Source organism: Daphnia carinata, chromosome 4 (assembly GCF_022539665.2).
Source record: "Daphnia carinata strain CSIRO-1 chromosome 4, CSIRO_AGI_Dcar_HiC_V3, whole genome shotgun sequence".
Taxonomy (NCBI): Eukaryota; Metazoa; Arthropoda; class Branchiopoda; order Diplostraca; family Daphniidae; genus Daphnia; species Daphnia carinata.
In genome coordinates this window covers 2,949,982-2,974,607 of record NC_081334.1, presented here as the reverse complement: position 1 = coordinate 2,974,607, position 24,626 = coordinate 2,949,982, and the positions used below count along the sequence as shown (strand labels likewise).

The 24,626-nt window shown below is 40.1% G+C and overlaps 12 protein-coding genes across 14 annotated transcripts; 2 read left to right on the top strand and 10 right to left on the bottom strand.

Moving 5' to 3' along the window:
- Nucleotides 1-3: 3 nt before the first annotated feature.
- LOC130694857 (eukaryotic translation initiation factor 3 subunit J-like) lies at nucleotides 4-1,479 on the bottom strand. Its single transcript, XM_057517962.1, has 6 exons — nucleotides 1,414-1,479; nucleotides 1,180-1,274; nucleotides 885-944; nucleotides 628-820; nucleotides 340-510; nucleotides 4-265 (listed from the first exon to the last, which is right to left on the bottom strand). The coding sequence occupies exons 1-6, from the start codon at nucleotides 1,430-1,432 to the stop codon at nucleotides 75-77; spliced, it is 729 nt and encodes a 242-aa protein (XP_057373945.1). The 5' UTR covers nucleotides 1,433-1,479; the 3' UTR covers nucleotides 4-74.
- A 183-nt stretch (nucleotides 1,480-1,662) lies between these two features.
- Nucleotides 1,663-4,380, top strand: LOC130694848 (secretory carrier-associated membrane protein 2-like). Its single transcript, XM_057517950.2, has 10 exons — nucleotides 1,663-1,871; nucleotides 2,009-2,116; nucleotides 2,280-2,384; nucleotides 2,446-2,527; nucleotides 2,598-2,726; nucleotides 2,800-2,956; nucleotides 3,041-3,142; nucleotides 3,202-3,248; nucleotides 3,323-3,408; nucleotides 3,476-4,380. Exons 1-10 carry the CDS (start codon nucleotides 1,815-1,817, stop codon nucleotides 3,641-3,643), a joined length of 1,041 nt encoding a protein of 346 aa, XP_057373933.1. The 5' UTR covers nucleotides 1,663-1,814; the 3' UTR covers nucleotides 3,644-4,380.
- Nucleotides 4,332-7,744, bottom strand: LOC130694846 (uncharacterized). 2 transcript variants are annotated; one of them, XM_057517946.2, is made up of 12 exons: nucleotides 7,534-7,744; nucleotides 6,736-6,907; nucleotides 6,533-6,659; nucleotides 6,257-6,382; nucleotides 6,052-6,186; nucleotides 5,875-5,992; nucleotides 5,728-5,806; nucleotides 5,543-5,615; nucleotides 5,352-5,464; nucleotides 4,961-5,286; nucleotides 4,849-4,898; nucleotides 4,332-4,770 (listed from the first exon to the last, which is right to left on the bottom strand). In XM_057517946.2, exons 1-12 carry the CDS (start codon nucleotides 7,579-7,581, stop codon nucleotides 4,734-4,736), a joined length of 1,404 nt encoding a protein of 467 aa, XP_057373929.1. In that variant the 5' UTR covers nucleotides 7,582-7,744; the 3' UTR covers nucleotides 4,332-4,733. The 2 variants fall into 2 exon arrangements, with proteins under 2 accessions (XP_057373929.1, XP_057373930.1); XM_057517947.2 differs by having other exon boundaries at nucleotides 6,064-6,186; nucleotides 7,534-7,742.
- A 342-nt stretch (nucleotides 7,745-8,086) lies between these two features.
- Nucleotides 8,087-9,325, bottom strand: LOC130694860 (ARL14 effector protein-like). Its single transcript, XM_057517966.2, has 4 exons — nucleotides 9,058-9,325; nucleotides 8,937-8,993; nucleotides 8,784-8,867; nucleotides 8,087-8,719 (listed from the first exon to the last, which is right to left on the bottom strand). Exons 1-4 carry the CDS (start codon nucleotides 9,216-9,218, stop codon nucleotides 8,635-8,637), a joined length of 387 nt encoding a protein of 128 aa, XP_057373949.1. The 5' UTR covers nucleotides 9,219-9,325; the 3' UTR covers nucleotides 8,087-8,634.
- Nucleotides 9,326-9,684: 359 nt separating this feature from the next.
- LOC130694849 (secretory carrier-associated membrane protein 5-like) lies at nucleotides 9,685-11,422 on the top strand. The gene is made up of 9 exons (XM_057517951.2): nucleotides 9,685-9,845; nucleotides 9,902-10,009; nucleotides 10,067-10,148; nucleotides 10,209-10,343; nucleotides 10,407-10,563; nucleotides 10,649-10,750; nucleotides 10,828-10,874; nucleotides 10,978-11,063; nucleotides 11,140-11,422. Exons 1-9 carry the CDS (start codon nucleotides 9,744-9,746, stop codon nucleotides 11,290-11,292), a joined length of 972 nt encoding a protein of 323 aa, XP_057373934.1. The 5' UTR covers nucleotides 9,685-9,743; the 3' UTR covers nucleotides 11,293-11,422.
- Nucleotides 11,423-11,777: 355 nt separating this feature from the next.
- LOC130694852 (complement factor D-like) lies at nucleotides 11,778-13,192 on the bottom strand. Its single transcript, XM_057517955.1, has 6 exons — nucleotides 13,062-13,192; nucleotides 12,843-12,999; nucleotides 12,631-12,778; nucleotides 12,461-12,568; nucleotides 12,247-12,364; nucleotides 11,778-12,179 (listed from the first exon to the last, which is right to left on the bottom strand). The coding sequence occupies exons 1-6, from the start codon at nucleotides 13,153-13,155 to the stop codon at nucleotides 11,980-11,982; spliced, it is 825 nt and encodes a 274-aa protein (XP_057373938.1). The 5' UTR covers nucleotides 13,156-13,192; the 3' UTR covers nucleotides 11,778-11,979.
- Nucleotides 13,193-13,423: 231 nt separating this feature from the next.
- LOC130694856 (complement factor D-like) lies at nucleotides 13,424-14,659 on the bottom strand. The gene is made up of 6 exons (XM_057517961.1): nucleotides 14,556-14,659; nucleotides 14,336-14,495; nucleotides 14,121-14,268; nucleotides 13,964-14,068; nucleotides 13,794-13,911; nucleotides 13,424-13,716 (listed from the first exon to the last, which is right to left on the bottom strand). Exons 1-6 carry the CDS (start codon nucleotides 14,599-14,601, stop codon nucleotides 13,523-13,525), a joined length of 771 nt encoding a protein of 256 aa, XP_057373944.1. The 5' UTR covers nucleotides 14,602-14,659; the 3' UTR covers nucleotides 13,424-13,522.
- A 594-nt stretch (nucleotides 14,660-15,253) lies between these two features.
- Nucleotides 15,254-16,528, bottom strand: LOC130694855 (serine protease ami-like). The gene is made up of 6 exons (XM_057517960.2): nucleotides 16,394-16,528; nucleotides 16,173-16,332; nucleotides 15,961-16,108; nucleotides 15,791-15,901; nucleotides 15,607-15,730; nucleotides 15,254-15,537 (listed from the first exon to the last, which is right to left on the bottom strand). The coding sequence occupies exons 1-6, from the start codon at nucleotides 16,437-16,439 to the stop codon at nucleotides 15,332-15,334; spliced, it is 795 nt and encodes a 264-aa protein (XP_057373943.1). The 5' UTR covers nucleotides 16,440-16,528; the 3' UTR covers nucleotides 15,254-15,331.
- A 348-nt stretch (nucleotides 16,529-16,876) lies between these two features.
- On the bottom strand, nucleotides 16,877-19,715 carry LOC130694853 (complement factor D-like). Of its 2 annotated transcripts, none has more exons than XM_059494851.1 (6): nucleotides 19,653-19,715; nucleotides 17,916-18,075; nucleotides 17,702-17,849; nucleotides 17,516-17,626; nucleotides 17,296-17,419; nucleotides 16,877-17,233 (listed from the first exon to the last, which is right to left on the bottom strand). In XM_059494851.1, exons 1-6 carry the CDS (start codon nucleotides 19,696-19,698, stop codon nucleotides 17,007-17,009), a joined length of 816 nt encoding a protein of 271 aa, XP_059350834.1. In that variant the 5' UTR covers nucleotides 19,699-19,715; the 3' UTR covers nucleotides 16,877-17,006. The 2 variants fall into 2 exon arrangements, with proteins under 2 accessions (XP_059350834.1, XP_057373939.2); XM_057517956.2 differs by lacking the exon at nucleotides 19,653-19,715 and adding an exon at nucleotides 18,150-18,295.
- On the bottom strand, nucleotides 18,466-19,638 carry LOC130694854 (complement factor D-like). Its single transcript, XM_057517958.2, has 5 exons — nucleotides 19,427-19,638; nucleotides 19,166-19,313; nucleotides 18,987-19,097; nucleotides 18,787-18,910; nucleotides 18,466-18,719 (listed from the first exon to the last, which is right to left on the bottom strand). The coding sequence occupies exons 1-5, from the start codon at nucleotides 19,624-19,626 to the stop codon at nucleotides 18,499-18,501; spliced, it is 804 nt and encodes a 267-aa protein (XP_057373941.1). The 5' UTR covers nucleotides 19,627-19,638; the 3' UTR covers nucleotides 18,466-18,498.
- Nucleotides 19,716-19,819: 104 nt separating the features above from the next.
- On the bottom strand, nucleotides 19,820-21,217 carry LOC132087879 (complement factor D-like). The gene is made up of 6 exons (XM_059494852.1): nucleotides 21,105-21,217; nucleotides 20,869-21,040; nucleotides 20,645-20,792; nucleotides 20,475-20,585; nucleotides 20,285-20,408; nucleotides 19,820-20,223 (listed from the first exon to the last, which is right to left on the bottom strand). Exons 1-6 carry the CDS (start codon nucleotides 21,148-21,150, stop codon nucleotides 20,000-20,002), a joined length of 825 nt encoding a protein of 274 aa, XP_059350835.1. The 5' UTR covers nucleotides 21,151-21,217; the 3' UTR covers nucleotides 19,820-19,999.
- A 470-nt stretch (nucleotides 21,218-21,687) lies between these two features.
- On the bottom strand, nucleotides 21,688-23,052 carry LOC130695200 (complement factor D-like). Its single transcript, XM_057518322.2, has 6 exons — nucleotides 22,895-23,052; nucleotides 22,646-22,805; nucleotides 22,440-22,587; nucleotides 22,257-22,367; nucleotides 22,067-22,190; nucleotides 21,688-22,004 (listed from the first exon to the last, which is right to left on the bottom strand). The coding sequence occupies exons 1-6, from the start codon at nucleotides 22,938-22,940 to the stop codon at nucleotides 21,784-21,786; spliced, it is 810 nt and encodes a 269-aa protein (XP_057374305.2). The 5' UTR covers nucleotides 22,941-23,052; the 3' UTR covers nucleotides 21,688-21,783.
- Between the last annotated feature and the right edge of the window lie 1,574 nt (nucleotides 23,053-24,626).

Here is a 24,626-nt window from a genome sequence, read left to right as displayed (position 1 = left end):
CAATATGGCAAAATCATACATTTATTTCACCAATAAACCTTTGCCGTCAAAAACAAAAGAAAACCAGTTGGACCCTACATGAAGTCGTCGTAGTCTCCACCACCGAAATCATCATCGAAGTTGTCAACTACTCCTTTGTCCATTTTTAAGGTGACCTTTGCTTTTCCTTTCTTTCCACCTTTCGTTGCAGCCTTTACCATCTTAAGTTTTTCTTCATGCAGAGATTTTGAAGTTAAGCTGACCTTTTTAAGGACATCCACTTCCACTGCAGAAAGGCGACAGTTGAAAAAAAAAAGGTTAACTCTAGAAAAACCTAATGTAGCAAAGGTATTGACTTACATCCAATGCAGATATCTTTGATTAAGTCTTCTATAAAGTCATTGTAGGGTGCTTTACTTGAAAATGACTGTAGCTTTTTCAACAAACTATTTTTTAATTCTACAAACTCTTCTTTTGAAGATGGGTTTGCTTGATCTATGCTTCCTTCTGCAGGTAATGTACCTGTGATACCTTCAAACACATAGACACCATCAACAATTAGACTTACTTATACTAAAGCCAAAATAATTGCCTCATAGGAGAAGCAATCAATAATCATTATGGAACTTAATATTGAAATCAACTCACCAAAGGTTTCTTTTGCCATTTCAAAATCTGATTCTTCAACTAGTTTTTGTCTCCGAAGCTTCTCTGCTATTCTCTCTTCTGGTGTCATATTCGCTTCTTGTAACATTCTTCTGGCTTCAGCTTCTTGTTTGGTTTTTTTTTCTTTTTCTGCTATTTTTTCTTCTAATCTTTTACTTGACTTTTTCTTTGTAGACTAGATTAAGTATTAAAAATGTTTCAATGTTTGTGAATAAATGAACGGGCAATAAATGACTTACTGTGGGTGCTGTTTTGGTTTCAACAGGCTTAGGTTCTGTTTCTTCATCTTCCCAGCTTTCCTGTAGTAAAGAAGAAAGACCGTAAACAAATAATCATAAAAGATGATCAGACATAGCTAAAATAGGTAGATTAATATGGCACACAAAACCCGAGTAGATAGTTGAAAAGTGAAAGTGAAAAAAATAGGACAGAAAAAGACTGGGATTAGCAAGCTTGAGCTTCCAATGAAAAATAGTATATTTAAACTTAATGAACATTCCATAATAAGACAACATTGATATATATTACACTCACCTTTACAGGTTCATCTTCATCCTCACCCTCCCATTTATCTGAAATAATGGCAGTAGCAACTGGTGCAGGTACTTGAGGTTCAAAATCCTCGGCATCTGTCGTTCCGAAAAAAACCGAAATAAGTTGTATTCGTTGCAAATATAATTTAACACGTTATGAAAAGTAACGGATGTTATTGCAACTATGCACAATTCTAAACATCTTAAGGTGTAAAATATTTTTAAAAATATATACCCCAGTCAGGCTCAGCCATTTTTGTGGGTTTTTCGAGTAATTTCGCACACCACTCAGCAAGATTGCCAAAACTTTTTAATTTTCCTAGTAAATAAAAAAAGAAGAAAGGATAAGCTAATTCTATAGTTTAAAAAACTTTAATAACTGTTAAACTAATGTTGACGTTACACGGACATAATTAAAATGTTTCTTTAAAAAACATTCCTGGTGAAGTCAGCGTTGCTTACCTGTTATTTAGCAACTAATAGAAGTTTTCGGTCTGTATACTTGTTTCTGCAGTTGACGTTTCGTGTGCCGTGTGGCTAAAGTGACTAAACGCAAAGCTATCTCAGTATTTTAGGGAACGAATTTGTCAGATAAATCGTTAAACACCATTCGGAATCATTGTCTAAAGAAAAACAATGAGTGGATTTGATCAGAACCCTTTTGCCGAGCCGGCAGTTTTCAATCCCTTTGCGGTAGAATATATAATCATTCATTCACTTATATTAGCTTAGGTTAGAAGCCTGATGAATCACACGTACAAGAACCAACTTACTCCCCACTCTTTTCTATGAAGTTGTAATAGTGATGTTTGTGTTTTTTGTATACATAGGATCCATCTGTCCAGCAAGCTGCAGGGAACAATGCTGCAAGAGCTCAACAAGGTCTTGAAGAATACAACCCATTTGATGGAAGTAATCAAACCACAAAAATTTCAATGGTAAAAAAGAAAGAAATGCTTTAAAAAATTGAAAATTTTTTTGTGTTTTCACTATTATTATTGTTATTCTTTTATCCATTTTATTTGTTGTTTTGTTTCATTTATCTATTTGTTATTATTTACTTATAATTTTTATTTTGTTTTTAAAAATACAAATCTCAAGGACCGTGGAAGTGGAGCTAATCCACCACCAACAATCCAAGCTGCCCCTGTGATATCTCCTGGACAGCCCCAACAACAGGCAGCAATGTCTGCTGCTGATTTTCAAGTATTTAAATCTTTTCTATGAGTGAAGTGAAATTACTATATTCCTATTATGGCTGTATTAGAGGCGTCAAGAAGAGCTAGAGCGTAAAGCACAAGAATTGCAAAGGCGAGAAGAAGAGCTGAAAAATAATGTACCATTCAACTGTATGTGAGAACACATTCAGTTAGTCAGAGGTATTTTTGTGTCTAATGATGTGTTTTGATCAAATTTTAGCCCAGCGTAATAATTGGCCACCATTGCCTGACAAGTTTTGTGTCCAACCATGCTTCTATCAGGACATTAATGTGGAAATCCCATTGGAATTTCAAAAAATCGTTCGGATGTTGTACTATATTTGGATGTGTAAGTTAAATGTTCGATAGACATAAAGATTAATGCACGACATTCATTTATTTATTTACTTTTCCACTTTTAGTACATACCTTGATGTATCTTCTAAACATATTGGGCTGCTTAGCTCTATTCATTCAAGTAGGAAGTGGAGCTATGTTTGGCTTGTCCATTCTGTACTGCATTCTATTCACACCAGCTTCCTATCTTTGCTGGTTCCGACCCGTCTACAAGGCGTTCAGGTTTGTCCACATATATTAGAAAACTAGTTTTTGCTTGATAGAGCCATTAAACGGGGATTTTTTGTTTACTTGGTTGCTTTTCAGATCTGACAGCTCATTCAATTTCATGGTGTTTTTCGTCATTTTTTTCGCCCAAACGATAGCTACCGTTATCCAGGCTATTGGCATACCTAATTTGGGGACATGGTAAGCATCAATAATATAAACGTTATGAATGCGTAATTACTATGGTTCTTGATGGACAGTGGATTCATAGTTGGATTGTCTACGATCGGCGGACGAACAAGTGGCGGTGAGTTGCCTATCAAATAAACTTTTGGGAGCGACGAGATCATATAATTTTACTTGATCACCTTTAAAATTTAGGAGATCTCGCTGTTGGAATTCTAGTTTTGATCCTTGGATTGGGCTTCGGAGTTGTTGCTTTGGGAGATTTCCTTCTTCTCGTCAGAGTAAGAAGCACCTAAATGTTCAAATTAATTATCTCTTCTACAAACCTGATGTGCGTTTTCCCTAAAGGTTAGCCGTTTGTACCGCAGCACTGGAGCCTCTTTCTCTAAAGCTCAGGCGGAATTTACTTCCGGTGTTATGCGCAACGAGCACGTCCGCGGAGCCGCTGCCGACGTAGTCGGTTCTGCCGTTCGAGCTCAGATGAGTAATACCTCTGGTACAGGTCCACGGTTCTAAGCGTTTCTCACATTCTTCTTCAAGCGCTAATTCCACCCTTTAATCATCGGGCATTTCTCTCATCATTTTCTAGTTTAAACATTTACATGTTAATGCGAGGGAGCGAAGAATCTCGGAACACAAAAGTGTGAATTTCTTTATTCATAAGCTAATCGTTCACTTGATTTATACATCTATCAACCATTGCGATACAAACCTTTTGCTGTTTTTTTTTTATTTTCCAATTTCTGTAACGTTGTTGTTTTTCTGTTTCCTCTTGTTCGTCATTTCACAGTCAGGTTAATTACGTGAGAAAAAGAAATCACTATACCGAAACCGTATTTTAATAAGGCATCTTGAGGCAAACTATAAAAGGTTTGAAACTTCGTTGGTTTCTTTACATTTCAAAAGAAAAGACTAGAACTGAATTGTTTGTGTAACAGTTGCTAAAGTTCTGAAATTCTATCCATCCTGAAGTGGACAAGCAAATCTAAGTATTGCTAATTTTAAGGGATAGTCGTAAGAAAAAACAATTCTGTTATTGAATATAACTGCATAACATTTAAAATATTAGTCTGCCCGTTAAAAATTCACCCTTTTACCTTCTTTCATGTTGATGTGTTATAATCGCCTCTTCTGGCGACAACTGCATTTGCTCTTTTAGAGTTAATAGTCGCCCTGATACTTACTAGCATTACTACTCGCCCACTTGTGGATTATGTGTGCTGTATTGAGGAAATACATGACAGTCTCCCATGCTTCAGATACACGATTAATCAGCTCGTCTACAAAGTTTTTGCATGCACAACTGTGAAATTCCAATACGTTTCGTAGTGGTAAGGACATAGACATCATTCTTTATCCATTGCCGCCCATTCACCTACCTAGTTCATCCCAACTAGTATTTTTAAGACACAGGGAAAAAAAAGAACAAAACCCACAACTTCAAAAAGGAAAAAAAAATGAGCATGACGATGTGAAAACACATCTTTTCATAGTTACGAAATCCTGTGGTCGGACGCAAACAGGCGAAGAAAGTTAACGCATGGACGGACCGTTCCACGAATAAATATTAAAGTGACATTTGTTTCCCACACGTAGACTTATCAGCTTATTTACGGCCATATTTTGTGAAGAAATCTTGCTTCCTGATATAATAAAAACATCATGGGATTAGACATCAATTATGTTTGTACAAAGATAAAACAGTGAAAGAAAAATTTTACCAGCATTTGCAACTTCCAGGAACGAGAAGCCAGTCATAGTAAAGCCGAACCTAAAACATAATATTTTTATAAGGAAAAAATATTGTAGATACGGTCGAATTAACACCCAAACCTGATAGCAACCGATCTCGTCGACACCGTCACAATAGGTCTGCTTTGTGGTGGATGACGTGTCCGTCGCTGATTGCCTCTTAGACCTAGATGATTGTTCTAATTCCTCTTCGTTTGCTACATCTTCTTTGTTTGGTATTTGCTCTTCATTTGGTACATCTTCATGTGGTACTTGGTCGTGTTCTGTACTTTCTTCGACTGTTTCAGGCTGTACGATCGGAAGACTGCGAGGGATATAAGGCGGTAGATTTGGTAGCACACGTGGAGGAATAAGACTTTTCAGACTACCAATCACCGATTTACTCATGGATCTATGACTTGCAGCACCTAAACGACAACCAAATATCCCCGTTATAATTGTAACATCTTTGTCAACAAATAAAGATTCTCACCTGGTTTGGTAGAGGGGAAACGAGCATGAGGGTAAAAGAGTTCTGCAACCAACAGACTAACCCAACGCGGAGATGCTAGGCATGAGCCATCCATAAAATGGCATTTCTTTTTCCTTTCGGTATGCAAATCAATCAAATATCAAAACAATCGTTAGAATTTCTAAAGACAGCATAACAATGAAGCGACTTACAAGCATTTTGTTACTTCAACGGTCTGAGTGAAATAGCCTTCGTAGGGGATCTGAACCACGTAACGCCAAACGCCTGCATTAAACATACACATAACACTCATGCAACTCGTGTAAACTTGTTCCGAGTCAAGGCACTTTGTTCATTTCTGAAACGGAAATTTTTTGACATATCTCAAGTGGAATACCTTGATAATTCTTGGCGTAAACAGGAGTGACATATTCTGCCGCTGAAGGACAAGGAGTTAACGGGTCTTCTCCGATTTGCTGTTTAAAAGAAAAAATGTATCAATAACTGTCTCTGTTCAACCTTGTCAAACTACATTGTTGCATACGTTGTTGTTTTTGTTGTTATAGTTATTGGATGGCAATAGATCAGGATTCTCAATCCTCTCCTGTGGGTTAATGGCCGACATAAAACGGCCATTGATAAGATTCAAAATCGTACAAATTCTATAAAGAAGAAAAAAAAATATTTTAATGGTTAATCGGTCACGGTTTTGCCAACCCACAAATTGACTGACATGCCATAATTTTTGTCGCACAAGCCCCTTCCCTGTCGCCTCAAGTCTTTCTTCTCTTCGGTTTCTTCCGGTGTGACTGACCCCTCATCAGTGTATCGCTTGTTTCTTTTAGATTTCCACATTCTGTAAAAGACATGGAAAGTTAGAACAACTTAACAAGCGTACAAGAAAATAGAACAAAATTCCGATATACTGTTGGTCGTTTCTATCAACAACGTCGAAATCTTCATATTTGGCCAATTTAGGCAGGTTCTTGTCAGCCTTCAGGATGGGCAAAGTAGAACTGAAGAAGTCGAGCGTCTTGTTGCGGATGAGCTCGCTGATGCATCACAAGGCGGAAGTCATTAGAAGGAAATAGAAAATAAGAATGCCAGGATGAATAACGAATTCAAATGAGCAAAAAAAAAATGTACGTCTCAACAAGAATAACGGCGATTTTAGTGCACTGCATTGTACCCTAATGACTTACAAAGGATAGGAATGTCCATTGACGTTACGACCTAAAGGACTCTTTGGGATGTAGCCTTTGTTGAGATCGCCACACAAGTTGTCCAGGGATTGAACACCTCCATCTCCAGCCGCAGGTGAATCGATGCCTTGATCCAAAATCCATTGAAAAAATTGAATAATCTTTTAGAAATTTCATAACCGTTAAGATGACTTTAAAAATACCTGGACAATCAACATCGGCCTGTGCATAGGGGGGTCTCCTCACTTTAGGTGGAGTTCTCGTCGGAGATTCCTCAAACGGAAAATAACCGTCGGGATATTCGGACGGTTCGCCTTGACGTCGCTGCAATCCTCCTCGACACGCTTGGCCTAGAAGCACCAACAGTATAACGATCTAAAGTATAAAGTAAAGAGGGAAAAGAAAAAAACCGGGATTAAACAAACAGCGATCGATTCTAAAAATGGTATGGAAAAATCCCGTTATTCCACTTGGCTCTGGAAGAGACGTCTCGTCCCTGGCTGGTTCCAACAGGTGGCCCGGTGTGCGGTTGTCTTTGGCTCTTGGCCACGGTTACATCTACTGACATTTCGTTGTAAATAGCGCTCTAGGGGACTGTATTACCATACGGTACATTACGGGGTAAAGTAGGATGGAAAAGGAACATAGCGGTAGTGTGGTGTGAAATACTCTTGCGTCGTAAAATGGGAGAAACTAAGTCGAGGAACAAAACGAGAAGACATCTTTGAAATAAAAAGTGAATACAAACATTTTTGCTACGATCGAGTTAAAGCAGCGGTCATCCTGAACCCTAAGGCTACAAGGGTACGGGGTTGATAGCTTATCACAGTGTATAAATGGTAATATGCATTCACGCACTCTTATACCGTTACTCCGGTAAACAACCGCACAAAAGGCTTGTCTAAGAAAATGCTGCCTCTCGGGAATGTATGCAAATTTTTTTTTGCCAATCTTCAAACGCCCCATTGGCACGGAACACTGGAATTTTTCGCAAGACTTACCTGGCAAGTACTGAAAAGCTGCGAAGATGACTGGATCCGCTGAGACATTGTTGACGTTCAGATGTTAAATTAATCAAAATTCCATGGAAACAAATAAAAACTGTAGAGGATCTAATAAACGGGAAACTATTGGTAGCCAATCGTCACTTTCTTTGAAGAAGTGTAGCGAGTATAAAGGAAAAACGCGAGCGATCGCTTCAGCAGTCAAACTCGTTGTGAACGGAATACATCCACTGCTTCCTGACCAAGAGAAGCAAGACCTGACGCTAGCTGAATACCCGCCCTCTTTACCTTCGTCGTATAGCGGAGCGCTATAAAATCACTAATTCCGTTTGTTCTGCATGCGGTCACCCAAGTTTTTTGTTTTTTCAGATCTCCCTTAATCAAAAGCTGTTTTAATTTCACAAAGCTGAACAAACTGTTGAGCCGATCGCTGAGAACAAAGTAATTTATCGAAACGGGTTCCTCCAATCGAACACTAGTTCACCAACTTTTCAATAAATGTACCGCTGAACGGCGGAGGTACGTTTATCGGTTAAAGATGCACTCCTGCTTCAATTTTGGTTTTGTATGCTAGGCATCTGGGTTTCCAGCACAGTGAGGCGCACAACAGATATTTCATTTAAACAGGGAATATGGAAAAAAGAACAGCTAGACACTTGTGCGGATGAAAGATATTTCAATAGTTTACAATTCCTGTATACTATTTGAAAATACCGATTCCTTGTTGAAATCTGAACAGTGAATGGCGGTCGTGTGGCTGAGATGGAGTGCGACGTACTTCATTGTCTCACCAGACACTTGTACCGTTAGTAACCATTACAGCGTGCTGTAGACCATCAAATCAAGATCTTTCGGCAATCTTACTTCCGCCATTGTGTCAGTTAATTACATCAATGCAGAAGGTCTGACGTGACGTGTCATTCACTCCTGGCCCAAAATGGCTTCATTAACTTTGCTGATGGCATAAGTTAGTAAGCCATTAGTGGGTATTTCAGCATGCCATAAAGCAGGAACACCAATTTTTTAAAAAGGGAATTCCGAGACATGTAATACATGTTAATTCAAAATAGCTTATACTTATCAGGTATTTGTAAAAGATCACTGAGGAGGAAGATGCTGGTTTTTTATAACTTCAGAAGTTCCATCAACTGAAATTGTTTCCAAGACCCATCTCCGATTTATCCTAATTATTGCAAGCAGACTGGTAAGTAACTGATAAAATCCCCAAACTATGTCAAAAGTAATACCTGCATTCAGAACCACATTTGGCTGATCTGCATTTTGGGCAAGGAAAAAAACAACCAGGACAGTTCTCGTTTAAACAGTCACATCTACAGACGGAAACAGCAATATTCATCTCAAGCAACTTATAGCAAAAAAAGTTTAAATCTGTTACATACTGGTCAGCTCCATCAAATAGCAGCAACCCTTTTTCATTGTAGAGGCAACGAGCCTTTCTATCCCCCCCAAAAAAATTTCATTTCAGACGAGTTGATTCAGATAGTTTATAAATATACTAACTTGTCTTTTTTGTTGCCATGCACGCGACCACTATTGGCGTTACTTTCGCCACTGCTTCCTGGTTGCGTGCGCATTTTCTTTCTCTTTTCTCTATTCGAATTGACGGGATCAAATTTATCCATAAATTTATCCGTCTCTGACATGGCCATTGATATTGCCATTTCCCCAAGTCTTTAGAATGAATCGGCTCGAGGAAAACCACTAAAATTAAAACGTGCTTTCATGCAAGAACTTTTACTGAATTAAATAGCTGTGAGCTGTAGAACTGTCGTCTGCTTTTTCTCTTCCCCCCAAAAAGATACCAACGACCCAAGCCTCTTCTAACCTACAGAAAATATAAAATTTATATATTATCTGATTTCAGTTTCAGTTGCAAATTGTTGATTATCATCGTCGAATTTATATAAAATTATTGCGTGTACGGTCTGGTAGTCGGAAAACTAACACTTCTGGCAGACTTCAATTTGGCCCATAACAATAAACTGGGATCCTTAACACAAAGATTTCAGCGATATTTGTTTAAAGTGTTATTAAATATGTACGCTTAATCTGTTCAAAGCAAGCAAGTTACATCCTCGCTGCTTATCGTTAACATTAACCAACGAACTGATAACAATCGTCTGTGCTTGCAAGGTGCGTAAAACTTTTGTAATAGGGGGTAGAAAGTGATTGTTCAGACTTACGCCATGCAAGATCCGTCTAGAGGATATGCGTTTGGAATGGATCCTTTAGCAGATTACAACCCTTTTGCAAATCCTTTTTCTAGCAATGAAACAACTGCATCTTTGGTAAGTGTTGATTCACTTTAAACTTTGTCTTTTCAATTGAATTTTCGGTTTTCAAGGACCAAAAACCTCAGGGGTCTCCTGTTCCTTCCACTTCTGCCGTTTTACCTACACAAGAGAAACAGCAACCCCAAAAGCAGACATTTGAATCTATAGCTGATTTCGAGGTATTTTTAACGAAAACCTTTGCTCGAAGAATTCGTCTTTAACTCTTTCGGTTGTAGAAGCGGCAAGAAGATCTCGAGCGTAAAGCTCAAGAACTGCAAAGGCGAGAAGAAGAATTGCAAAATAGCGTACTATTCAACGGTATTTAAATTCTTTTAGATCCCAAAAGATGCTTAATCGAATTTCAATTCATCTTTGTAGCAAACAAGAAAGAAAAAAACTGGCCACCATTGCCCAGTAAGTTCTGCGTCGAACCATGCTTCTATCAAGACATTAGTGTCGAAATCAACGTGGAATTTCAGCCCATCGTCAACATGATATACTGGATATGGATAGGTACAAATTCACCTAATTATTCAAGAAATATTTATTAAACATTTTTCTTTTTATCGTTTCCAGCTCATGCTTGTTTATACGTGATCAACGTAGGAGGCTGCCTAGGTTTGTTTATTCAATTGGGCCAAGGAACAATGTTTGGCTTGTCCATTCTTTATTGCTGCCTTTTCACGCCCGCATCGTATCTTGTCTGGTTCCGCCCCGCTTACAAGGCATTCCGGTAAATTCCGTCTCCATCCCTTCCATATATTTTTATTCTTTGCCCACTTTCAATTGTTCCGTACTTTAATTGTGTCCAATTTCAGATCAGACAGCTCGTTTAACTTCATGGTGTTTTTCGTCTTTTTCTTCGCTCAATTGGTTGCTACAGTTATTCAAGCTGTGGGTCTTCCCAACTTGGGAACCTGGTAAACAATAATAATTTTTAGCATTAAAATTACCGAATAGGCTAAACTAACCCTATTGTCATTCCTTATAATAACAGCGGTTTCATTGTTGCTTTGGCTGCATTCGGTGAAGAAAACGATTCCGGTGAGTTTAATCTGATCCGGCACCGCTATAACTTCCCTTTTTTTTTATTTCCTTTCTTTTTTTTTTATTAATTTTGTTTTATGTGGTCATGTTCAATTACTAGGGAATATCGCTGTTGCAATTATAGCGTTGATAATCGCGTGCGGTTTTGCATTGGTCGCTTTGGGCGATTTTCTTCTTCTTGTGCGAGTAAGAGTTTTAGAAATTGTTTGAAACAATTGTACAGGACGAATAATATGTTGATGTCTTTTGCGTGACTTTCAAGGTTAGCCGCTTATACCGTAACAGCGGAGCTTCCTTCGCTAAAGCTAGAAGTGAATTCACTTCGGGAGTAATGCGTAATCCGCACGTCCGTCAAGCTACCAGTGATGCAATCAGCTCTGCCGTTCGAGTTCAGATGGACAATATTGTGAACTAGATAACGTGATAAACAAAAAAGCCTTTATCTAAGCTGGCCAGTCCAACACGACCCCGCTACTACAACGTTACGTATACTGGCTCTTAATTATATATACATTCATGATATTTTCAGGTTATCAATAAATACGGAAATTAAATATTACTTACACCTGAATGGAGACTTTGGGTTCGATACGCATGAATAAATATTTCGGGAATTTGGGTGCATTTTGCAATACACGTTCGACCCTATTTTAACAGTTATACTAGTGCGCAATTTAGTTGAGTTGTGACTCCATTACTCCGTTCACGCAACTGGAACATCGCTTATTATTATTGGTATACTGACCGTAAATCCTAGGACCAACGCCGAAATAACGGTGAGTATTGCATTTTTCTCTTTCTTCATTTTTATTTCGTACATAACAAAGTCTCTCTTCTTACATTCTGAGTTAATAGCTAGCCTACCCGTTAGAATTCGAAATGAACGTTGAGTAGCCTACATTGTAACGAACGAGTCTATTTCTTCGTTTGTCCATTAGACTTCTACTTCTCATTAAAGACAGTACAATTCTTCTGCTAGAAACTAACCGAACATCATTCGTCCTAGACATCGAACAGTTTAAATTTCGTTTATAGTTTTACGGAAACGCTTTTCTAAAACTCTTTAAAAAGATAAATTTCATTAAACACATAGACTTGTCAGTTAGAGGACAGGCTGGAGGCCACCAATCTTGTTGAGCCACGCATAGTAGGCAGAGAGGCGAGTATAGATGGTCGGTGCGAAGCCAGCCCCACAACCCTGGTTCTTCGACATGATCCCGACTGCGTACGAAGTCGTGCCGATCGTTTGAACTAAAGGCGAACCTTCGTCGTATTGGCAAGGAGATCCAATATCTGCTGGAGCTGCAGGTACAACCGAAATAGATTTATTTAAATTGCGGTGCTAAAATTGCAACGTTAAATGACTTACAGCCGCCAGCGCAAAGCATGTAATTAGAAGTAAACTCTTCAGCGGTGTACATTCCAGAACAGCTGGCAGGTATTGTCACTGTTATCTCCCGCAGTTTGGTGGATGGCGTGCCGCCCACCTAAACAAACCACAAGAAGAGCAAATTCGGGACTCGGTTAGTGTTTAATTAGTAGGTTCATCATACAACTGAGTTCTATATGCAAATAAAATGTACCGTTGTGGCTCCCCATCCAGCCAATTTGACTACAGTTCCGCTGACTTCCTCTGCTTCTTCATAGCGTATGAAATTAACTCTAGGTCCGAACGTCATCGTCGAAGCCGTCTGTTACAAGTACAAAAGAAAAATACAAAATCCCGCACGGATTAGAAGAAAACGAGTTGTACCTGCAACATGGCAATATCGTGCAGTTTCGTGGTTGGCTGGTATCCTTCGTGAATGTATATTTTGAAGACTGATATCACTTGCTCATCTATGTCCTGCTGAATCAGTGATACCTGAGCCACGACGACTTTCACCTGACTCGGCAAAACGCTGTGAAAGATGAGGGGACATCACGACATAATTTGAAGAAGCAAAACAAAAAAATCTCCTTTACCCATTGACGCAAGAGGCAGCTGTAACAATCCAATTACTGCTGTAAATGAATCCTCCACATACGTGCTGGCCATCGAGCGTGATCGATACTAGATGAGGTACAGCGGCCGAGAGTGCGAGACCACCAGAAACGCGTCCCTGTTCGTTTATCGGTGTTCCTAATTTCAAAAACAATTAGCTGATGCTCAATCTTTTCTTTCAAATGAATCGATCGTTTTACCTGCGGTTAACACGCCGACTGTGAGTAACAACGATATGACTTTCATCGTGGGCGGTTGTCTTGGGTTATAGCGAACGTCTGACTGAGTGTTCATTATTTTAAATTCCTTTAACTTTGGGAAATTCGAAAGATATGACATACTACCGTACTGACGTAGCCATGGCTTATGTGTCCTACGTCATGCGATTTCCTATGGCTTTGGCCTGATTAATCTGATAACGTCAGTAGGATGGCAACAACAATAGTTTCGTGCCCTTGTCGCAGTCAGAATTTCATCACGCCATTTCTTGCTGATATCCAATAATCTACACAAATAATCTTTATTCATGTTACCGAAAGAACGGATAATGTCCATGACTACATTTCAAGTGTAGTTTGCATTTATTTTTCGAAAACAAGTCAATCGTGAATCTTTTGATGGCCGTTCATGTTGAAATGCTATTTCATTTTTATTTTACTGATTAGAGATTTGCTGGCTGTTGGCCTGCTGTTTGCATAATCCAAGAATAATAGGTTGCTAGGCGAGTGTAAATCGTTGGCGGATAGGGAGATACGCAGCCTTTATTCTTCGACATGATTCCGATGACAATGTTTCCGGAAGGCGTTGCTTGAACGAGCGGTGATCCTTGATCATAATTACAGGGAGACGTCGTTCCTTCGTGATCGATTTGCGATTTATTAAAAATGAGTAAAATCCCTTGTAACATGTTGAATGAATTTAATGTGACTCACCATCACCAGCACAAATCATGTGGTTAACGGAATATTCATTGCTCCCATAAATATTGCAATTAGCCGCAAGGTTAAAAATTGTTGTTTTCTGAAGCCTTTGAGTCTGACCGTCCGTTTCCTAATTCAAAAAACGTTTCAAAACTATTCAACATTGTTTGTGTCGTGTATACCGAAATCAATCCCCATCCAGCTATAGTTGCCATCTTAATCGATTCGTCTGGCTCTTCATAGCGGATGGCTTTTGCAGCATCTCCAAAAACGATGGGCCTGTTCAACTGTAAAACAAAACGTTACAACAAGAAGGACATACTGCTGGACATATAATACCTTAACGAACGCCAAGTCGTGCAGTTTAAAAACAGCGTCATAAGACGGATGGAGGTGTACAGAAATGACGTCGATGTTTTGCTCATCCGGTTCGGGTATGCCTAAAACCAATCCACTAATCTTGACCTTCAACGAAGTAATGGGTTTCCTGGAACACAACAAACAAGGGAGGGAATAACAACGGGCATTTTGGCGACATCGATGAAAAGGTTTACCCAAAGACACAAGAGGCAGCGGTGACGATGAATCGATCGTTATAGATGAACCCTCCGCAAATATGTCGGACATTCTCAGAAATCGAAACAAGCCACGGGAACTCTCCTCGAGCTGCTTCGGCTCCGTTAACGATCCTGCCCACATTTTCAACTGGCACACCTGACGAATGGCATAGCATCTTTGAATCAGCAAGCCTCTTTGAAAATAAGATGACCTTACCTTGTATTGCGGCAACGAAGGTGATCACCAAGAACATACGTTTCATTTTTAAACTGAACAGTAGTTGAGCTGTCTTTGCGTTGATGCCGTTTAACGAAATGCCAAAAAATTATCCATAAACGGGACGGGATTCATAAACGGAGGTTTATGGCAATAGGATCCACAAAGGGTTTCTCAATGCCGCAGTCTGACATCCTTAAGTCCCTTAAAATTTCGATAGCGTGAATGTGATATATACTGGTTTCTCATTTGTGTAAACACCGTTAATGCAAATATATCACGTTTGATAACTAAAGTCATTTGCTCTCATAAGTAACAGTCGGCGTTTAATTTGCCAAAAAGGCCTGGACCCTGAAATTGGACAGCATCGTGTTCACGTTTAATTCCATAATGGAATTGTTTGGTGTTGTGTCAAGATTTAGCAGTTGGTAATGTCCTTATCGCATTAGTGGCAGTTGGGGTGAGTAAACATTCGCGTTGCTGGGTAAGAAAGACAACGTGACAAGTTAATCGTCGTACAAACACGCATTCTTTATAGTCCCAAACGCCAGCACAACTCAAACGTGTCATTGTTACTGCTTTCTTATCTTGATTTAGGGGGGATGCTGCTACTTGCTATCAAAGGGATCAACTGTTTTATGTGCCTAACATTCATCGCTTGAAAACAACAGAGCCTTGGCTGTTTAGAAATGATCACATTAATTAAGGAAGCGTGTATATTGTCACGATCGTGCAGCATTCGTCTGACATGTTTGCTGGGGTTAATTCAACATGATTTAAATGAAAGCAGGCTGTTGTCCCGCATTCTGTAGAAGCCACGAATAATAGGTTGCCAAACGCGTGTAAATGCTTGGAATAGTTGGATCTCCACAGCCGAGGTTCTTCGACATGATGCCAACAACAATCGTCTGTTGAACTCCGCCATAATTCGCTTCTTGGGTCAAAGGTGATCCCTCGTCATATTCACACGGTGCAATCGTTCCTACATTGAAAATCGTAGTTTCAAACCAATTCATTATTTGATTCCCTTGTTAATCGCATTGAGTGTTACCTGTTGTGGAGCCAGCGCAAATCATGAAATTCTGGACGAATTCATCAATACCGTAAGCACGACAATCAGCTGCCAGATCATCAATCGCAGCATAACGCAACCTCGTAGCTGCAGTTCCCCCTTGCTGGATTGAATTATTTCAATTGAGAAAAATAAAAATTCTAAATAGTTATTCGTTTCTTACAGTGGTGGCTCCCCATCCAACGATCATTCCTCTCCATGGCTGGGCAAGTTCATCAATTTCATCGTAGCGAATTGCGGCCGCCGTCGAACTGAATACAATCGGCCGTGAAAGCTGCAGAACATTGGACAACATTACGTAATAGTCCCCTTGTATTTTAGATTGGCACTTACTTCGATGAGCGCAATGTCGTGCAGTTTAGTTTCTCGATTGTACAAGTCGAATGTTACGTTGGACAGCACGCTGATGATTTGCTCCTCCGGTTCAGGTGTAATGAGGGACAACGCACCGACTTTTACCAGGATAGTGTCCTTGACTTCGCTGTACAAGACATTAACATGTACCAGCGTACTTACAAGAGTTAGACCTTAGTAAAATGATATACTCAATAACGCATGATGCGGCAGTTACGACCCATCGATCGTTGTAGATGAATCCCCCGCAAATGTGCAGGTCATTCCTGGATATCGAAACGACATAAGGAAATTGACCTGACACTGCCTGACTACCACCTACAATTCGCCCTGTTCCTCCATTAGGTGCCCCTGTGTATAACGGGGGATGTTAATGATTTAGCTATACAATCAAATAAAGCAGTTATTATACCTGACACTGAGGCGATGAAAACAATGAAGAACAGTGCGTGCAACATGATTATTGTCTTGGTTGAAAGGATGACGTTCAAATGCTGGAAGGGATTCGGTGTCTCTTAAAATATAGGAAGATGTGATGTGTATTTTGCTAATCAGCTAATATCAGTTAACTTTGGAATCTCAAATAAGTTAATAAATGTCGAAATATTTGAGTTTTTCCCCTTTTTTTTTTGTTTAATCCGTTGGGTTCACGTCCGTATTTCATGTTATTTTCTCATTTCAAGAGATTTGAAATGGGTTTCACGTCACCTATGGCTGTCCCTGATAAGCGGGTATAGGGAACTTACCTTTTACTGGGCTTATCAGAAAGGGAAACCCCGGGATAGTTTCGTAAGACAATAAACATTTCATATCGAATGGTTGGTCTGTTGACCGAAATCTGTACACGCGTACGAGTTTGTTACAACAATCACCGTTTTCTCCGTGAGTCACATGATCGGCTATAATGGTGGTATTGTATTTTTAATAACATTTGTCGTAGACTTTCACACGGAAGACAAAACTCGCCATTTTCATTAGTCAACGTGTATCAGAGTGAAACTACGGTGTAGAGAAGAAGAATATTTCTATTTAGAATTGCGGAGCGAGCGAGTCGGAGCCGGTTGCTGTCCTGCCGTTTGCAGCAGCCACGAATAGTAGGTAGCCAAACGTGTGTAAATGGATGGAACACTGAGGTCAGTGCAACCTTGATTCTTAGACATGATGCCAACAACAATTTCTTCCGGGACTCCTCCGTAGTTAGCCATTTGCGTAAGAGGTGTACCCTCGTCAAATTGGCATGGAGAAACAGTTCCTGACGTGTAAACAAATGATTAAACTTTGTGCTTTACACGTCACATTACTGAGCGGTTTTACCTGCATCAGAGCCAGCGCAAATCATGAAATTCTGAATGTACTGGTCGATACCGTAAGCACGACAGTCAGCTGCCAGGTTATCAATTGGGGCCCATCGCAAACGTGTTGCTGGAGCTCCCCCTTCCTGTGCATATTCATTAAAAAACAATTTTTATATAAAATCGTCGAGTTAGTTGAAGTGAGGTCTTCAATATTTTGAAAAGGAAGGATATCTTCTTACAAAAGTTGCTCCCCATCCGACGATTGCTGCTTCCCACGGTGTGGCCAGTTCATCGATTTCATCGTAACGGATTGCTTGAGCAGTTGAACCGAATACGATCGGCCGGGAGAGCTGAACGAGTCAAACGTGCAATAATTTATGATTGCAAATTATTTGGAGTTGCTGATCTAGCACAATGGACTGTACCTCGATAAGAGCGATATCGTGTTTCTGAGTGGCCTCTTCGTACAATTCAAACAGAACGATGCTCAAAATGGTAATGATTTGCTCTTCCGGATCAGGTGTGATAAGCGACAGGGCACCAACAGTTACTTTCAGGTCTGCCTGTGGTTTTCTGCACAACAATATAAAAAAGGCAAAGCTAAAAAAGAGACCATTTACACTTGACTGAACTAGTTACCCAACGACGCATTTGGCTGTCGTGACGACCCATCGATCATTGTAGATAAATCCGCCGCAAATGTGCTGATCTTGCCGAGAAATAGAAACGACGAACGGGAATTGACCTGCAGTTGCTTGCGTGCCTCCAATCAGACGTCCTGTATCGCCATTTGGCGCTCCTGTTATATGTCCGTCGAGCCATTTACAGCGGGTGATGCAAATATGTGCGTAGAAATGAGAACTGATTGCTTACCTGAGGCAAATGCGACGATGATGCAGAAAAACAGCGTGTAAAACATGGCTATTGTCTTTCGAGAACAATTTGGTTCAAATGGTGGCGTTGATTTGATGACTCTCGACATGTAGAAAGCTCGATTGTACAGTGTGAGATAAGGCTATCGTCTAATCAGTTCAATATCAGTCAAACTTTGGAATCTCGAACAAGTTAACCTTTCGTAACACTTTGTCGTTGCCCTCTCAAAACAATTTCATTATTTTACAATCTTTTCATCGATTAGTAAATCAAGGAACTAGCGATAAGAGTGGTCTTTGATTTCTTTTGACACCAAGAATGTAAATCAACACATGAATTTTTATTTCGTTTATAACTGTGGTGCTAAGACATTAGGGCTGGCTTGCGGACCTGCGGTTTGAACAAGCCAGGAGGAATAGGCTGGCAGACGAGTGTAAATCGTTGGAATCGTAGCATTTGAACAGCCTTGATTCTTCGACATGATGCCAATTATAACTTCTTTTTGGATTCCTTCGAAATTAGTGACGTGAGTAAGCGGTGTACCCTCGTCATATTCGCATGGAGAGACTCCTACATATTATCAAAGAAACAATAAAAATTCTTATTTCACATATCGATTAAAAATAAATTTTTATACCTGATGAGGAACCAGCACAAATCATGAGGCTCTCAATGTACTCTTCAGTATCGTAAGAACTACAATCAGCAGCAAGATTATCGATAGGTCCCCATCGGAGTCTTGTGGAAGGAAGCCCATCTTCCTTTAAAAGTACAATATGCATTCTTAATTAAACATCCGTTCTAATTGAACAAGGCGTTAGGACAGTATGTCGTTACAAAAGTTGCTCCCCATCCGACGATTTTTGCATCCCATGGTTGGGCCAATTCGTCAATTTCACCATAAGGCATTGGCTGGGTAGTTGGGCCAAACAAAATCGGCTTAGAAACCTAAATGAACCCATTTTCATTAGGAATTAGAAACAGTTGACTAGCTTCTGAGCAACAATTCACTGTACCTCGATAAGCGCGACGTCGTGTTTCTGAGTCACATCGTCATACTGCGGAAAATAAACCATATCGAAAACTCCAATGCTTTGTTCTCCCGGATCAGGTGTGACAAACGACAAGGCACCCACTAGTACTTTAAATTCTTCCTTTGGCTTTCTTCATAGACGACAATCAATCAAATTACACACACCCACGTAACACATAGTAATTTAAATTAAACGTCCTCTCTCCGAATAAAAATAGCGTCCCGTTCAGTTCAATTAATTTACCCGTAAATACACTTGGCTGACGTGACGACCCATTTCTCGTTGTAAATGAATCCAGCGCAAAGGTGCTGGTCATTCCTACTAACGGAAGGTATAAATGGGAACTGACCTACAGCTGCCATAGTGCCACCAATCAATCGTCCTGTTCCACCATGTGGTGCCCTTATTTTATGTTCGACGATGCAATTACAGAAGGTTTTCATAAAAATAATTAAAAATTCTTGTTCACCTGTGACGAATGCGAAGAGGACGCTAACAAACAGTGCGTACAACATGGCTATTCTCTTTCTTAGGACGATTCGTTTCAAATGATGATGTTGTTTTGATGCCTCTCTAGAAATCTGGGCTGCACAGGTTGAGAGATACGGTGCCGTGTAATCAACAAAAATATCAGTCAAACTTTGGAACCTCAAACCAGCAAACATTTCGACACATGTTTTTCCCCTTACAAAATAATTTTGTTTTTTTCGTTACAAACGTTTCATCCATTAGTGAATCTCAGAGTTGGCACTCGGAGTGGCCATTGATTTCTTCTTATACAACAATGCAAATTAACACATGAATATCTATTTCCGTTTAAAACTGTGGCACAAAGACGTTTGTGCTGACTTGAGGACCTGCGGTTTGAATAAGCCAGGAGGAATAAGCCGACAGGCGAGTGTAAACCGTTGGGATCATAGCATTTGAACAGCCTTGATTCTTCGACATGATGCCAATCGCTATCAACTCTGGAACCCCTCCCGTATTAGTTTCTTGAACCAAAGGTGATCCTTCGTCAAACTGGCAAGGTGCGACAGTCCCTAAAAATATAGGTAAATATCATTGAAATGCATTAATTCATACGAGTTAATTAAAACTTACCTGACTCGGAGCCAGCGCAAATCATATACTCCTCAATGTACTCGTTAACTTGGTACGTACTGCAATTGGCGTGAAGGTTATCCATAGTGCCACATAGAAGTCGAGCAGATGGGGGCCCTCCTTCCTACGAATGTTCACCATCAACAAAATGTGTCAATATAACTAAAGATCATTTTATTTTGCGGATTACATAAGGTGCTCCCCATCCGATGACGGTTCCTTCCAAGGGTTGCGCAAGTTCGTCGACTGTGCTAAAGCGGATAGGTTGAGCTGTGTTGCGAAACACGATCGGCAGGGATAGCTAAAAGATGAGCGTGAATTAGAAATTGCGTGAGTATTAGCCTGTTGGAAGAATTATACCTCAATCAGCGCGATATCGTGAGTCACAGACGCTGGATTAAAACCACTATACGGAACCAGGTCGGCTATGCTGATGGACTGTTCCTCCGGCTCGGGAGTGATAAGTGAGCACGCGCCAATGGTTATATTCAAATCCCGAGGAGATTTTCTGCACAAATTTTTGAAAATGCAATGATTTAAAAGAAACGATGCAGCGTGATGGTTTGTGATAATAGATGCTATACCCCATGACGCAAGATGCTGCAGTCACGATCCACCTGGCGTTATAAATAAATCCACCACAGATGTGTTGATATCGATAAGAGATCGACACGACGAACGGAAATTGCTCCGTGTTGTTGACACGATTGCCCCCTGCAATTCTCTCTGATCCCTCATCAATCGTTCCTGCATTTGCTGTATGCAAATTTAAACAAATGAGTCAACTGCTAAGCAATATTTGAGATTTTCTAAGGATCACCTGAGACTGCTGCGACACAAACGATTAGAACGAAGGCGTGCAACATGATGAATTTGCTTGCAAAGGCGTTCAACAACTGATTCGACGTGCCCCCAAAACGAAAACGTGTTGAGCGTAGCACGCTGCTAAAATAGTGCTAATCGTATCTCGAAAGGTAGCCAAACATTTAATGTATCATTTATCATTGGATAACGAGTGGTCTGAGCCTAAGGTATAGCCTTGACAGGTGAAAAAACGTGACGTAGCACTACGTCCCAATCGTTTAAACGTCATGTCGTAGTCAATATTTATGGGTTTTTTTTGTAGAAGAATGTTTGAAAATGGAGTTATCAATTGTTATCAGTTGTCGAGTATAAGGTATATACATACTACGATAAACTGTTGGGTGCGTTTTGAATTTAGGGCCTGAAATGTCGATTGACACGGCCTAAACGTTTCAAGTTGCTCCCGGTCTTATTTGCTTGTCAATCGAAGTGGGTCTCATTCCAGACTTAAAGATAAGCGAAGAACGATTCGCAATTGCCCAACCCACAAGTGATGGGAAATAAACGGCCGTCTATCGAATAATCAAAACACTCGCTGCTTGTTTCCATAATTCTCTTTGCCCAAAATGTCTGGCATTAGATGACGATTTATGTACGTATGTATCAGAAATGTAACGCAAGTGAAACACGACATTCTATTTGACGTAGGTGCGGGTGGGGGCCGGTTGCTGTCCTGCCGTCTGCAGCAGCCACGAATAATAGGTAGCCAAACGCGTGTAAATGGATGGAATGGTAAGGTCGTTACAGCCTTGATTCTTTGACATGATGCCCACAACGATCTCTTCCTGGACTCCTCCGTAATTAGCGATTTGCGTAAGAGGTGTACCCTCGTCATACTGGCACGGAGAGACGGTTCCTGTGTTTGAAACGAATGATTAGATTCATATCTCACACGCCGAATGTTAAACTCGTTTTTACCTGTTGTGGAGCCAGCGCAAATCATGAAATTCTGAATGTACTGGTCAATACCGTAAGCACGACAATCAGCCGCCAGATCGTCGATTGGGGCCCATCGCAAACGTGTGGCTGGAACTCCGCCTTCCTGTGTACGTATATCTTAGTTGAATATTCAGTTTTAACAAAGGGTTAGGCAAGGATATCTATTTACAAAAGTTGCTCCCCATCCGACGATTTTTGCGTCCCACGGTTGGGCCAACTCATCGATTTCATCGTAACGGATCGGTTGAGCAGTTGTACCGAACACAATCGGCCTGGAGAGCTGAGTGAATCGAAACGTTCATTTATAACAGAAACATTTGGCTTGGCTGCTGATTCAAGAACAAGTGCGTACCTCGAGAAGAGCAATATCGTGTTTTTGAGTCGCTGCTTCGTACTGTGAAAACACAACGATGTCCAAAAGGGTAATCTTTTGCTCCTCTGGATCAGGTGTGATCAATGACAGGGCACCAACAGTTACCTTCAGCAGTTCCTTTGCCTTTCTACATAACAACTATACTAGACAGACCTCATCGCAATACACTACGTATTGTTAATTACCCGACAACGCATTTGGCTGTTGTGACAATCCACCTGTCGTTGTAAATGAATCCTCCACAAATGTGCTGGTCCGATTGAGAAATGGAAACGACGAACGGGAATTGACCTGCAGCTGCTTGAGAGCCACCTATCAATCGTCCTGTTCCTCCATTTGGAGCTCCTGTACACGTTGACAGGCAACACACCGCATGCAAATGATGCATATTGAAACAAAGAAAGATAGTAATAGAAACAAGGGTTTTTGTTTACCTGAGGCAAAGGTGAGGAGTACGGTGAAAATGAGCGCGGATAGCATGGCTTTTTGTTGATTCGATTGATTGCGTTCAACTGTTGAATTCGTTCTCGTTTCACCTCCGCTTTATAATAGCCGAACGGGAGTTTGAACGCCACCCCCTGTGATAGCCGAAAAGCTTCAACGTCAAAACACGGAATGATGTTGTAACTCTGGAAAAGCTTGCTTTGTTGCTATCGACGAGATATACGAAATCCTAGTTGATCTCCGATGACCTTTTGAATCTCTAACGGAATACCAAAACCAAGAAATGGGTCAATCGAATTTTGTTTTTAAATAAATTTAAATAGTAAATATATTTTATTGATAATTATATTTAAATAGATTTACCTGTATGTCTGCCGTTTTTGATGGCCTGGCAAAATTGATGAATTGTCTCTTGAATTGCACGAACGTTATTTTTACTTCAACGTCCATGGTCGCCATAAGTCCAAATGCGAGCACTGCAATAAAACGATTAAAAAAACGTCTTCAACGAACTGAACATATGCAACAATACGGATCTCATTTCGGAAAAACCATACGGAACGTTAGGGTATATAATACTTCACTGATAAGCCAAGGGGAATTATGCATCGTAACTGGTTTTCCCTTCTGATTGAATCGGGAACGTGTAAGGTTTGAAAAACGCTGTCTCCCTTCAATTTCCAACAAATCGTAAATAAATTGAAAGCAATATTCTATCTGTTAACCTCGAAAGTTAGACGCTTTACATTCTTCTTTTCGAAAACAATTTGGCACGAGAGATATGAAACGTCCAATACCAATCGGAATGCAAGTACTTCGATGACGTAAATCGCCGGATGCAGCTCAAAGAACGTCACAAAGGCGATCGAAACTTATCTAATGAAACAATCAAATTTGCCTTCGTTCAACCTATCAATCACGTTACACTTAGTGTGAGTGTTAATCTGTACCCAATCGCCAGCCATTTCCAATCAAACAAAGACGACGATGGTCGTCATCCGTTTGTCCGCTATTTACGTAAAGGGGCGATAAGAGAATTGTTATTTCCCGATAGCGGCAAAAACATGTTCACTTTAAAAGAAAAAATCAAATGCTTTGTTGCACATAGAGTCACATTCTTTTTTGAATGGTCACGTTTTTTAATCTGCAGTGGGATGACGTTCAGACGCGATCAGGAACAGCAGAATGTATCGCAACATTTAGTTCCATCGTTCCTAAATAGATGGTGCGCAAGTGCCAAGCGTTTTCAAACGCTCACTCAATAACAAATCACGAAAACTATCAGGACAACACGTTACACAGCGCATAATTCTATCGGTAAGTTTGCACGACTCTAGGATGTTCAAAGAGAAGCAAATGATTGCGCATTTTCCAGGCACTTTCAATTCTAAAAGAAAAACCGCAACTTTCTAAAAGCAAAAAAAAAAAAAGGAGATTCGAATTGAATCCAAAAACAACAACATAACATTCAACACATCTGGGAAGAGAGGAGAAGTGACCGGCTCGTATGATTGACGGCTCTTTTCGCATGTTTTACTATATCTCTGTTCTGTTGGTGAGAACCGGCACAAGAAAAAGAAAAAAAATATACCAACAGCGACATCATAATCAGGGAAGAGTGTAGGGGCGTGGCCATCATATATGATGATAAGGATTCGGTCTACATAAAAAAGAAAAGAAAATTGAAAGAATATAAAAGGCAAACGCGCGTAAGAAAAGCTT

Excerpts from the sequence above, each read along its gene's own strand:
- LOC130694854 (XM_057517958.2), bottom strand. The coding sequence starts at position 19,626 with ATGAAAACCTTCTGTAATTGCATCGTCGAACATAAAATAAGGGCACCA. Across the intron at positions 19,314-19,426 it reads TCAGCCAAGTGTATTTACGG|AAAGCCAAAGGAAGAATTTA; the intron begins GTAAATTAATTG and ends TCGTCTATGAAG. Across the intron at positions 18,720-18,786 it reads TTGTGCTGGTTCCTCATCAG|GAGTCTCTCCATGCGAATAT; the intron begins GTATAAAAATTT and ends GATAATATGTAG.
- LOC130694855 (XM_057517960.2), bottom strand. The coding sequence starts at position 16,439 with ATGTTGCACGCACTGTTCTTCATTGTTTTCATCGCCTCAGTGTCAG. Across the intron at positions 16,109-16,172 it reads GCCGCATCATGCGTTATTGA|CGAAGTCAAGGACACTATCC; the intron begins GTATATCATTTT and ends TGTCTTGTACAG. Across the intron at positions 15,902-15,960 it reads ACGACATTGCGCTCATCGAA|CTTTCACGGCCGATTGTATT; the intron begins GTAAGTGCCAAT and ends AATGTTCTGCAG.
- LOC130694853 (XM_057517956.2), bottom strand. The coding sequence starts at position 18,258 with ATGTCGAGAGTCATCAAATCAACGCCACCATTTGAACCAAATTGTTCT. Across the intron at positions 17,850-17,915 it reads ACAGCCAAATGCGTCGTTGG|AAAACCACAGGCAGACCTGA; the intron begins GTAACTAGTTCA and ends ATTGTTGTGCAG. Across the intron at positions 17,627-17,701 it reads ACGATATCGCTCTTATCGAG|CTCTCCCGGCCGATCGTATT; the intron begins GTACAGTCCATT and ends TGACTCGTTCAG.
- LOC130694857 (XM_057517962.1), bottom strand. Across the intron at positions 821-884 it reads AAACCAAAACAGCACCCACA|TCTACAAAGAAAAAGTCAAG; the intron begins GTAAGTCATTTA and ends TACTTAATCTAG. Across the intron at positions 266-339 it reads CAAAGATATCTGCATTGGAT|TGGAAGTGGATGTCCTTAAA; the intron begins GTAAGTCAATAC and ends GCCTTTCTGCAG.
- LOC130694860 (XM_057517966.2), bottom strand. The coding sequence starts at position 9,218 with ATGGCAATATCAATGGCCATGTCAGAGACGGATAAATTTATGGATAAA. Across the intron at positions 8,994-9,057 it reads CATGGCAACAAAAAAGACAA|AAAGGCTCGTTGCCTCTACA; the intron begins GTTAGTATATTT and ends TGGGGGGGATAG. Across the intron at positions 8,868-8,936 it reads CTATTTGATGGAGCTGACCA|ATGTGACTGTTTAAACGAGA; the intron begins GTATGTAACAGA and ends TTCCGTCTGTAG.
- LOC132087879 (XM_059494852.1), bottom strand. The coding sequence starts at position 21,150 with ATGTTGCACGCCTTCGTTCTAATCGTTTGTGTCGCAGCAGTCTCAG. Across the intron at positions 20,586-20,644 it reads ACGATATCGCGCTGATTGAG|CTATCCCTGCCGATCGTGTT; the intron begins GTATAATTCTTC and ends CTCATCTTTTAG. Across the intron at positions 20,409-20,474 it reads TCGGATGGGGAGCACCTTAT|GAAGGAGGGCCCCCATCTGC; the intron begins GTAATCCGCAAA and ends GAACATTCGTAG.
- LOC130694849 (XM_057517951.2), top strand. The coding sequence starts at position 9,744 with ATGCAAGATCCGTCTAGAGGATATGCGTTTGGAATGGATCCTTTAGCA. Across the intron at positions 9,846-9,901 it reads ATGAAACAACTGCATCTTTG|GACCAAAAACCTCAGGGGTC; the intron begins GTAAGTGTTGAT and ends TCGGTTTTCAAG. Across the intron at positions 10,751-10,827 it reads CTTCCCAACTTGGGAACCTG|CGGTTTCATTGTTGCTTTGG; the intron begins GTAAACAATAAT and ends TTATAATAACAG.
- LOC130695200 (XM_057518322.2), bottom strand. The coding sequence starts at position 22,940 with ATGCTATCCGCGCTCATTTTCACCGTACTCCTCACCTTTGCCTCAG. Across the intron at positions 22,806-22,894 it reads ACTCCTCACCTTTGCCTCAG|GAGCTCCAAATGGAGGAACA; the intron begins GTAAACAAAAAC and ends CAACGTGTACAG. Across the intron at positions 22,588-22,645 it reads ACAGCCAAATGCGTTGTCGG|AAAGGCAAAGGAACTGCTGA; the intron begins GTAATTAACAAT and ends GTTGTTATGTAG.
- LOC130694846 (XM_057517946.2), bottom strand. The coding sequence starts at position 7,581 with ATGTCTCAGCGGATCCAGTCATCTTCGCAGCTTTTCAGTACTTGCCAG. Across the intron at positions 6,187-6,256 it reads GTTGATAGAAACGACCAACA|AATGTGGAAATCTAAAAGAA; the intron begins GTATATCGGAAT and ends TGTCTTTTACAG. Across the intron at positions 4,899-4,960 it reads ACGAGATCGGTTGCTATCAG|GTTCGGCTTTACTATGACTG; the intron begins GTTTGGGTGTTA and ends ATTATGTTTTAG.
- LOC130694856 (XM_057517961.1), bottom strand. The coding sequence starts at position 14,601 with ATGAAACGTATGTTCTTGGTGATCACCTTCGTTGCCGCAATACAAG. Across the intron at positions 14,496-14,555 it reads CTTCGTTGCCGCAATACAAG|GTGTGCCAGTTGAAAATGTG; the intron begins GTAAGGTCATCT and ends GCCATTCGTCAG. Across the intron at positions 13,912-13,963 it reads CTGGATGGGGATTGATTTCG|GAAACGGACGGTCAGACTCA; the intron begins GTATACACGACA and ends TTTTTGAATTAG.
- LOC130694848 (XM_057517950.2), top strand. The coding sequence starts at position 1,815 with ATGAGTGGATTTGATCAGAACCCTTTTGCCGAGCCGGCAGTTTTCAAT. Across the intron at positions 2,528-2,597 it reads AAATAATGTACCATTCAACT|CCCAGCGTAATAATTGGCCA; the intron begins GTATGTGAGAAC and ends ATCAAATTTTAG. Across the intron at positions 3,143-3,201 it reads ATACCTAATTTGGGGACATG|TGGATTCATAGTTGGATTGT; the intron begins GTAAGCATCAAT and ends CTTGATGGACAG.
- LOC130694852 (XM_057517955.1), bottom strand. The coding sequence starts at position 13,155 with ATGAACACTCAGTCAGACGTTCGCTATAACCCAAGACAACCGCCCACG. Across the intron at positions 12,779-12,842 it reads GCTGCCTCTTGCGTCAATGG|CGTTTTGCCGAGTCAGGTGA; the intron begins GTAAAGGAGATT and ends CATCTTTCACAG. Across the intron at positions 12,569-12,630 it reads ACGATATTGCCATGTTGCAG|ACGGCTTCGACGATGACGTT; the intron begins GTACAACTCGTT and ends TACTTGTAACAG.